The following is a 10,814-nucleotide window of genomic DNA, read 5'->3' as shown; positions in this document are numbered from 1 at the left end:
CGGGTAATTTAAAATAAACATGCTTTTTCCAAATGGACCCGATTAGACCCGAATTCTTTTAAACTATCCCGAATGCGTAGGTTACTTTCACTTTCGCGTTACGTGAGGAACGCACATAGAAAAGGAGCATACGTTTGTAACCTCGCACACACAAATCATCTTATAGATACGAGATCCATCAGAAAAATCCACTCGCTTCATTATACTGCGTGTTCATACATGCAGGGCTTTTCTTTTTTGTGTCTTTCGCCGGAGATCAGGTTGCATTCAACACTAGCGAATCCATGAATTATTAGGTTATCGATTTATTTTTTATCAAACTATCACATTTATTTTTCAAATCCACTGGTCACAATAGAAAGCCGAGCTCAGAAATAACTTGTATCCATCAGGCAGGCACTAATATAAAGAAGCCTAATAATAAATAGAATAAATGTTAAATAAATCAAAGTAATGCAGAAGTGGCCAAATCAGTCAGCAGAACACCGGGATTTTTCCTGATTGACTGCGGAGCTGCAGGCTGTACACACGTCAATGCCGTTTACGTTCGGGTCCAGTTGGGTTCGAAAATAAATGCCGTCGGGTCAGACTCGGGTCTAATTTCATCGGGTCTGTTTTGGGTCGAGTTTTTCTTTAAAAAAAATTAATTTATGCACATCGGGTTCGGGTAAGAAGTGATTCGGGTCGGGTACAGATTTTAGGACCCGAGAAGACCTCTACCTCAGACATATGAGGAACTGACACAGCGACAAGACTGGTGAAGGCCAAATGTTGAAGCCATTCACAGTGCTCCATTCTAAAAAAAAAAAAAATGAATGTAAATGTCCTGCACAGATTACAAAGACATTTCCCTATATACCTTAAATTAAATTATCATCATGTGTAAATACCTTTTCTACTTCAAATAAATTTTGTTCTTTTAAAATTTCTATTCAAAGAATACTATTAAAAAAATTATTTGAGCACCCAACAAGCATATTAAAATAATTTCTGAAGGATCATGTCAATTCAGCTTTGTAAATTCAGCTTTACCATCCCAGAAATACATTCTATTTACTAACTCACCACACACAATAATGTACAATAACTGTAATTTCCTGAAAGCCAATAATTTTCTGGAAAAAATGACACCTTGCACTTGAAGATACCACATTGTGTTATAATTTTATACTCAAAAAAACAAAATGAGTGAAAACGGCCTATTTTAGCTTTAGGTTCTAAAGGGTTAAAATATACTACAACAGAAAAGAGTTATTTTAAATTGCAATAATATTTAACAATATTACAAGTGTTCTATGTGAGTAATGTAGTAACAGCCAGTTACATCATTGCTCAGCTCTCAAGTGAGTTGAGAAGAGATCAAATTCTATTACTGAGACAAGGGGTACCATTTACTCCATCAAAACAGAGTACAGTGCAAGAATGTGTAATATGTAAATCTAAGGTTTGTGAGCTATAGTCCAATGGCAATGAAGTGGGAAAGTACTAAAAAACTCAGTGTGCACCTCACATATTTCAGGCCTCAGACCAGGATAATAAGCCCTATTCTAACATGCAGTACAAGCAGGCCTATTCAATTTATATGGCGCGGGGACCAATTACACCCTCAAACCTTCAGATTTCCCTTTTTCGTCCTCTGTCTCCCCTCCCTCCTCTGAAGAGCCAACAGAAGGGACACAACAAATAAGAAAAAATTATGAAAACATAGATGTACAGACAAAAAAGATCACTAGACACAGAATAATTTGGCAAAAAGATCACACACACAATATGAACAATAGTAATCATTTAGAGGAACTGGCTATATGAAAGGACAGATGCATGAAAGCATGAAAGAAGTTCAGATATGAAGCGGCCAGCCTCACCTCCCACTGACTCCTCCACCTCCTCCTGCTCTGTGTTGGTGTAGGTATGCAGGAACTCAGCGAAAGCGCCTTGTCTGCCCAGCAGCTCGGTGTAAGAGCCCATCTCTGTGATTTCTCCATCCACCATCACCAAGATCAGGTCAGCCTGGGGCAGGAAGCTCAGCCCATGCGTCACCAGAACCCGAGTCTGTAAGAGTTCCATGTGTGATGTGAAATGCCTATAAGAGATGTATACATATTTGGATAATACATGACTAAATTGCCTTACTCTGCCCTGTAGCAACCCCTGAGGTCCGATGATCTTCTCAAAGATGTGTTTTCCCACATGAGCGTCCACGGCAGAGAGCGGGTCATCCAGCAGATACACTGCACAGTTGCAGTACACAGCCCTGGCCACACTCACCCGCTGTTTCTGACCTCCAGACAGATTCACGCCCTAAAATTACAATCTCATATGATTAACCCAACTGACTGCTATTATAGATTTAAATAATGTCAAATTGTTGCATTAAAAGCAGCCTGTGACAGCATGCAACTTTAACCTTCAATCTATCGTGCTTGGTTAGGACAAATTGTAAGAATCATTCTGAAGTCTTTATTTACCTTCTCCCCAATCTCTGTCGAGTCTCCTCCAGGTAGGATCTCCAGGTCTGGTAGGAGAGCACACGCCTCCACCACCTTCTGGAGATTTACTACTAAATCACAGGAGCGGCTTTACTGACGAGATGCGCATGAAAATCGCAATCGATTTTTTGCACAGCCCTGTGGAGCTAATGCCACTCAAGGGAACAAACCAAATACTAAGACGTTATTACATTGTTATGCTGCTAATATAATGAAATGATGTAATATAAAAGCTATGGAATATTTTATGAAAGAATATTAATATATTTAATATATAGTCAATTATACAGTGGGTATAGAAAAGAATCACCCCCCTTTAAAATAATCACATTTTGTTGCTTTGCAGCCAGAAATAAAGATTTTGTTTTATTCAGCTGTATTTACTCAGTGCAACTTATAACATCCAAAGATGTGTTTTCCCACATGAGCGTCCACGGCAGAGAGCGGGTCATCCAGCAGATACACTGCACAGTTGCAGTACACAGCCCTGGCCACACTCACCCGCTGTTTCTGACCTCCAGACAGATTCACGCCCTAAAATTACAATCTCATATGATTAACCCAACTGACTGCTATTATAGATTTAAATAATGTCAAATTGTTGCATTAAAAGCAGCCTGTGACAGCATGCAACTTTAACCTTCAATCTATCGTGCTTGGTTAGGACAAATTGTAAGAATCATTCTGAAGTCTTTATTTACCTTCTCCCCAATCTCTGTCGAGTCTCCTCCAGGTAGGATCTCCAGGTCTGGTAGGAGAGCACACGCCTCCACCACCTTCTGGTACCAGCTGTCTTTTCCGTCCCGTCCAAACAAAATGTTGTCTTTGAGAGTGGCATTTTGGATCCAGGCCTGCTGAGGCACGTAAGCCACAGAGCCCTGAAAAACAGTCAGATACTCAATGTATTTCTTTATCCTCCCATTATTAATGTTTAAATGTCTTTAAGGCATTGTTATTAATAAATCAAAACAAAGAACAGTTATGACATGAAATGAACAGCTTTTCAAAATAAAATAAATAAATTTGGGACATTGATTATGTGACAGTCAGATGTTCTTGCTTTCACAGTCATACAAGATGCTTTTTGGCTAATTTTCAAATCATGTGGAGCTAGGGCTGTGCAAAAAATCGAATGCGATTTTCATGCACATCTCGTCAGTAAAGCCGCTCCTGTGATTAGTAGTAAATCTCCAGCACGTGCTTTCAGATGGAGCGGTATTTACTACACAGAGCCGTAGTTCACTGACAAGCTACACAAAATCGCAGGCGATTCATTGCCGATTTTGAACGCGATTTTGTGTAGCTTGTCAGTGAACTACGGCTCTGTGTAGTAAATGGCGCTCCATCTGAAAGCACCCTGATCCTAAAAATCAGTTGTAAACTCAATCTGGTGTAGCTAATCACCTTCTTAATGGCACACAAAGCCATTTGACTTTCAACTGTGATCAGCTGTGGTCATTTTGATCAGCTCAGCATGAAAAGAGCTTTCCTGGAGCATTTCAGTCCTTGGTAGTGCAGCTTAAGCAAACAATCTACTAACAATCTACAAACTATGGGTGGCAAGGCACTGTCAAGAGATCTCCGGGATAAAGCTGTGGACAGGCACAAGTCAGGAGATGGATACAAAAAAATGAAAAAAGGCTTTCAGATGAGACTAAAATTGAATTATTTGGCCTCAACACCAAACGATACGTCTGGCAGAAATCCAATTCAGCTCACCATCCAAATAACCCCACTCCTACAGTAAAGCATGGTAATATCCTGTTATGGGGCTGTTTCTCTGCAGCAGCGACTGGAGCACTTGTCAGGAGAGAAGGAAGAATGGATGGGGCAAAATACCTTCTAATTCTTGAGGAAAATCTGCTGCCCTCTGCCAGAAAGTTGTCAATGGGAAGAAGGTTTACCTTCCAACATGACAATGACCCAAAGCACACAGCAAAACTGAGCACACAGTGGTTGAAGGAGAAAAAGGTGAATGTCTTTGCATGGCCTAGTCAGAGCCCAGACTTAGAAAATCTGTGGAATGACTTGAAGACTGCAGTCCACAAATGGTCAACATCACATTGAACTGAACTTGAGCAGTTCTACGAAGTCTATTAAGTATATTGCAAAGTCTAGATGTGCAAAGTTAGAAGAGTCATACCCCAACAGACTAAAGGCTGGAATTAAAGCAAAAGGTGGTTCAGCAAAATACTGACACAAGGGGGTGATCCTTTTTCCAACTCTGTGATTTTTTTTTTTTCTGATATGATGGTATCTTTCACTTGAATGTTATAAGTTGCACTGAGTAAATACAGCCGGATAAATAAAAAAAATGTGTCCATCTTCATTTCAGGCTGCAAAGCAAAAAAAAGTGATTATTTTAAAGGGGGGTGATTCTTTTCTATACCCACTGTATTTAATACATAATAAAATATTAAATTATAAAAGAAAACCCTAGTGGACTAAAATATGTTTGAGCCCCAGTGCATACATAATTTATTTAACTCAAATACACCAGAGCACTTAATTCAAGAGCTACTGTTGTCACACAAAATCATTTCAGGCAAGCTTGCTCTAAAGAAATACGACATACAGCAAAAGCACATAGCTTGTGTCTGTACCTTAATCGAGACAGATCCTTTTTGCTTCTGCATCTCTCCCAGCAAAGCTGAAAGCAGAGAGGATTTCCCTGAACCCACATGCCCTACCACAGCAACAAACGCCCCCTCAGGAATACGCACATTAATCCTGAAGAGAGAGAGAGACACGCTGAGACAAGAAAAGATACAAAGAACAACAAACAGTTCAAGCAACATATGGACACAGGCGGCATTGTGTCATAAAGGTATAAAAGGGTACATTCATTCAGTAGGATTTCTTCATTCACTTCATTGTTGATTGAAGATTATGGGCAAATCTTTCAGAGTGTACTGATATTAACAATTGAATTTACAGTGAACAATAATGCAAGCCAAATTACACAGTTCAATACATGATTTGAAGCAAATGAGATTAAGCTAAGATTGAAAGCAATTCGGCAACCCAAATTTCATTATCCCTCTCATTAATATCAGAGGAGATTCAACAGATTACATTTCCTCTGGCGATTGATGCTCTCCTGTATCGGGGTTCATGCACGTGTACTTGCCTGTAATGTCCTCAGTAGCCTGTTTCACTGGTTCTGCTCTATGTAATCGCAATATTCATGTCAATGCTAAAAGTCATTTTGATGCCTTGAATATAATAAGTACATTTGTGTAGAGTACATAGGGTTGGGATTTGATAACGGTTATTAAGCATAAAAATCAAATGATTGTCATGACGTTCTATTAATGGTTCTTCAATGTTTTCCAATGTGGGCAGAAACATAGTAATATACTTACTTACTAATAAATATACTTTTGCATTGTCACTGTTGCATGCAACAACAAAATATTCTACGACCAGTATAGTCCTATTCACAATCAGTCTTATGTTAGACTTATTATTAAAATAATAATAATAATAAGTTTTATTTATATAGCGCCTTTCCAGGGCTCAAATAGGCGCTATATTTGTTGAGGGAGAGTGGTGCTTCTTCAAAAGTAATAAAATCATGGAATCGTTCATCAGAATCGTGAAATTCTGTACAATTCCCATCCCTAGTACTCAATAACACTGAACAAGATGCTATTCATTGGATCACATACTGTATCTTTTACACGCTAAGAAAATGGTGTTACCTCTTCAAAGTAGGTGAGTCGTCTTTACACCAGCTGAAAGCTCCGTCCACAATCCTGATGCTGTCTGGAGCTAAATAAGCAGGAAACAACAATGTAGTCTCTTAAGTGAACATCAAAGCACACGGTATGTCTTTAAACCCACAGATCTACTGAACAGCTGCTACTCTCTCATACAAAGCTGTTTTATGTCTGTCTGTGGAAACTGTTTGGGGACTGCAGTGCTTTGGGAGTCAAACATGCACAGCATACTAAAAAATACATGCCACAGAATATGGCACATTTGTTTTATTGCAGATTTGAACTGCTTGTGAATCACTGGACTCACATGAACTGATGGCTGGCCGCTCCACATTGTCTTCATCCAACTCCTCATGGGATAGAAACACACGCAGGCGCTTCATAGACACACTGGCCTGAAGGAAGCAATACATTTCACAGTCACAATAAAAATCAAAATCAGATGACAAGTTCCTGGATTTCCATGTTAACCTTTTGATCTGATCACAAGTGGTCCAAAAACGTTTAAGATTTGACAACTTATACCATATTCCAAGGTATTACAAGGTTCACATTCAACGGTTTTTTTTTTTAAAAGAAAGAGAGGAGAGAAAGAAAGAGAGTAGTACCTGCACCATGCTGCTGATGACCATGGGCAACATATTAAGAGGGAAGCGCAGGATGTTGAACAAGGCCAGAGAAACAAATGCCTTCTGTGCATCCAGAATATTATGTTCATCCACTAACACATATACTGCGAACGTGGAGAGGGCAACCTTTGTGAAATAGACAAGACAATCACAGGGTAGCATCAAAAACAGTGGGCATAATCATGAAAAAGCCCATGCAGGACTGGAATTCAAAGGCACCACCTACCAAAAATGGTGCGCAGACCCAAGTAAAGGTGGACACAGCACCAAGGTAAGCAGTCTTCTTAAGCACACGCAATTCACTCTCTCGGATGGCAGACACTTTGTCTTTGAACGCCAGTTCCCATGCGTAGAGTTTAAGCACTTTAATGCCATTCAGCACCTCATTCATAAGCTTGATCCTATTGTCCTTGCTTTTCATTTGGGCAACCTGTGGGTGAGGGTGTCAGATTAACAAAGATGATCTAATTAACGAAATTGAGACAAATAAACCTGCTGAGCAGGAAAAGAGGTTCAAAACCTGGTAAGTTTTAGTTTTCATGGCAATGACTGCATTTAGAGGAACCATTAGCACCATCACAGCAACTCCAGCAAGCACAGAAGGTCCCAGATTCTGATAACAAAAGAGCAATAAATAAATAAATAAATACATAATAACAGGTATTAGTGATGTGTAATGAAATGAGCATACAAGCCAAGACACCTTCGTGTAGGCACATACCTGCCACAGGAAGTAAAGGGCCAGGATAACCTGCAAAGGTGCTGACCAAATCATGTTGATATAGGTGATGAGGTCCATAAAACGCTGAGCATCTACAGACATCAGATTCACAATCTCTCCGACAGTGGATGTTCGCCGGGCAGCATTGGTAATGACTAAGGCCTTGACAAAATGAAGGAAAATATTATAAATCTACACTACCATTAAAAACACTGGAGTCAGTAATATATATATTTATAAAAAAAAATAATTACATTTAAAAAAAAAAAAGAAATTCATTATTTTATTCAGCAAGGAAGCATTAAATTGATCAAAAGTTACAGAAAAAGACATTTATAGTATACAGCTTTGCCATCACAGGGAAATTTTTTTTTTTTAAATATATTACACAATACAAAATTTTTAAATTGTTTTCTTGATCAAATAAATGCAGCCTTGGTGAGCATGTTGTTCTTTCAAAAACATAAAACATCAAAATATGTACTTTAAAAGAAATTTTTTGTTATTTTTTTTTTAAACAGTTTTGAGAGTTAAAGTATGGCCTATTCACATTGGCAAATGCATTTTTTCCAGTTTCTTGAATCTCTGAGAGCTCTAAATATGAAAAAGTAACAAATAACCTCCAAATGTGCATAAACACCATATTACACCCTGTTGCAGATATTTCAGCATTCAAGAATCCACTTACTTTCCTGTACACAGCACCAACAATGGCCGTACGTAACCTCATGCCGGTCACAAAGCAAACGTGGAAATATTTCTGCAGAATGAGGGTTTGCACGCAGGTACAAACGAACAGCAGGGTGGTGTAGAAGTAGCCATGCCAATCGGGGGCACTTGAATCATTCACAAACTGGATCAGTAGCCTAAGAAACAAAAGAACAAACTCACATGAGCATAAATTAATATGTCAATCCAGCAGCAGAATGCAGATCTTCTGGATTCAAGTGCAAGAAAAGTGGGCAAACTGGTTAAAGGCTCACTGCTGAGACTTCAGGTGTTATTTTCAAAGGATTAGAGAGGATTTGAAAATGGTCCAGTGCACAATTTGATGGCACAACTTTTCAGCATGCCAACACTAACTCTTCACTGAAGCTCTTTTAAGATGCACAGCTGTTGTTTTGACAGAGTGGCCTTCCTACAGAGTTAAAGTCATTTCTAACCACATGACTGTGAAAACACAGAGGGAGCACTTGCACTTTCCCTTAACACTTTGCACTTTACTACTGCTTCTGAATTCAGTTCAGATGGGAATTATATCGGATTCTGATGCTGTATATTCATACCTGAGAATCTCCGGCCCAACAAACATCAGGATGTCATGAACAATCTTATACAGAGAGCTGACTAGAAAATACGGTCCAAAGGTTCGGCAGAGAGCGCAGAAGAGAGAAGGGTCGCCTGTTTTTTTAAGGGTTTTCACAAGCAAAATCTCTGACTCTTCAATTGGTTGTCCATCCTTCTTTTCTTCCTCTGCTGATCTTTTTGGGGAGTAGAGCGTCTTATCTACTGGCCTAAAACAAAAAGCATAACCCAATCAGAGGATTAGTCATTTTTGTAGTAAATCCATAAGCTTGTCTATTTGAGGGGGGAAAAAATTGACTTCTCGCTTCTGACCTTTTGACCTTGTTGCATTCTTGGTCCCAGCGGCGCACCAGCTGAGGCACCACTCTTTGAGACTTATCCTCTGTGTTGAGCGACCACAGATCCTTCTCTTCCAGAGGCCTTTTGTAACCCGTCACCATCAATCTATGAGGAAAAGAAAGGGACATGCATTAACAAGTAACAACACTCAGCCTGAATACAAGCTTATTCATTAGCAAAATGATGGCTCCTTCAATACTTTTTCCTGATATAGATAGTAGAGAGAAGAAGATAGAAGATACATTTTTAGAGAAGATAGAAATTAATGGGACGAATGGGATCAAGAAATTACATGAGCCAGAATACAACTTCTAGATATGTCAAAATTATTTTTTTAAAAGGAAGAGTGTTAGAAATGCAGTCATTCATTCATTCTGCTCACCCCGTGATCCACCAGAAAGTGATTCTGGACAGGAATGAAGCTCCCGACTCTGGACATGGATTCTGCACAAACACATTCATAGTACTGGCCATCAATTCAACATCCATATAATAAAGCATACCTCTACCTTCTTTAAGTAAAGTTCACTAACCGAGTCTCTGACAGCCTGTGAAAAGAGCGGAGGCTGGTCGGACAAGCAGGCCAGGATCAGGGAGATGAGCAGCATGGTGTAATATATGTAGAAAGTGGTATATTTGAACACATTCACACTGGCAGGCTGAAAGGAAAGACCAAACAACACTTTAAGGGTTTGCTCACATTTCAAACAAACCTGATTTGTTTTTTTAATCTGTACTTTAGAACTAACTGTCCTTTTGCAATTGATGAAATATGATCTGTTTATCCGGTTTGTTCAATATCCCATATTTCAATAACTATATTGGTTGTTGCTATATTAATGATGTAACAGTCAACATAATACTGAGAAACTTTCTTCTACAGAAACTGAAGAGTAGCTATCAGTGTGGGAAGGGACAGGAAATTTGGCCTCTGCTGCGCCGCAGAACCCACATGGCACATAAGAGATCACGAGCGACAGAGTCATTTTACACATTCATGCATTTACTGCATCTAAAACAGCTGATTCATTCATTCACTCACACACAATTCTCTATTACACAGTTCACTATATGAGGAAAGAGTGAACAAAAATAAGTGTATTCAGGCAGAGCTCTTTTGCCCAATTTGGGTGACATTTTATAAACAACACATTCCGAATGACAAAAAGCGATTTAAAATGTGATCTACTATTTCAGACTGAGGTGAATTCAGAGCCGTTGAGAAACAGAGTTGCGACACGCTTTGATCTCGCCGCCACGCGGTCACGTGGTTCATGGAGCTCTCAGTAATTCCAAACAACTCCGTGCTGTCAATATGTTTGGATGGGTTTAAGTAGGATAGACAGCAGTTTCACTATATCTGCAGCAATTTCTAATGATTATTAACACATCATGTGCATTGATTGTGTATTGATAACTACGCTGACTACGTTTTACAATTGTATTTTATTCTGGGGAGTGATGAAGAGACCGCATTAAAGGGGTCATATGATGCGATTTAAATTTTTCCTTTCTCTTTGAAGTGTTACAAGCTCTTGGTGCATAAAGAAGATCTGTTAAGTTGCAAAGACTAAAGTCTCAAATCCAAAGAGATATTCTTTATAAAAGT

The 10,814-nt window shown here is 39.1% G+C and overlaps 1 protein-coding gene across 1 annotated transcript in view; it reads right to left on the bottom strand.

The window, feature by feature from the left end:
- LOC107720005 (multidrug resistance-associated protein 1-like) overlaps positions 1–10,814 on the bottom strand; it is a 24,527-nt gene that overhangs the window by 8,991 nt on the left and 4,722 nt on the right. The window contains exons 5-20 of the mRNA XM_016527570.1: positions 9,739–9,864; positions 9,588–9,649; positions 9,179–9,310; positions 8,848–9,075; positions 8,250–8,427; positions 7,562–7,723; positions 7,361–7,453; positions 7,067–7,270; positions 6,820–6,966; positions 6,519–6,606; positions 6,194–6,263; positions 5,093–5,219; positions 3,191–3,367; positions 2,134–2,301; positions 1,866–2,052; positions 1,613–1,654 (exon numbers count right to left, since the gene is read on the bottom strand). Of these exons, the coding sequence (XP_016383056.1) occupies positions 1,613–1,654; positions 1,866–2,052; positions 2,134–2,301; positions 3,191–3,367; positions 5,093–5,219; positions 6,194–6,263; positions 6,519–6,606; positions 6,820–6,966; positions 7,067–7,270; positions 7,361–7,453; positions 7,562–7,723; positions 8,250–8,427; positions 8,848–9,075; positions 9,179–9,310; positions 9,588–9,649; positions 9,739–9,864 (2,191 nt within the window). The remainder of the gene's footprint in view (positions 1–1,612; positions 1,655–1,865; positions 2,053–2,133; positions 2,302–3,190; positions 3,368–5,092; positions 5,220–6,193; positions 6,264–6,518; positions 6,607–6,819; positions 6,967–7,066; positions 7,271–7,360; positions 7,454–7,561; positions 7,724–8,249; positions 8,428–8,847; positions 9,076–9,178; positions 9,311–9,587; positions 9,650–9,738; positions 9,865–10,814) is intronic.

This window comes from Sinocyclocheilus rhinocerous, unplaced genomic scaffold (assembly GCF_001515625.1).
Source record: "Sinocyclocheilus rhinocerous isolate Xijiao unplaced genomic scaffold, SAMN03320098_v1.1 scaffold273, whole genome shotgun sequence".
NCBI classification, from domain to species: Eukaryota; Metazoa; Chordata; class Actinopteri; order Cypriniformes; family Cyprinidae; genus Sinocyclocheilus; species Sinocyclocheilus rhinocerous.
The sequence above is the reverse complement of the archived record's forward strand: the minus strand, read 5'-3'. Positions and strand labels throughout refer to the sequence as shown.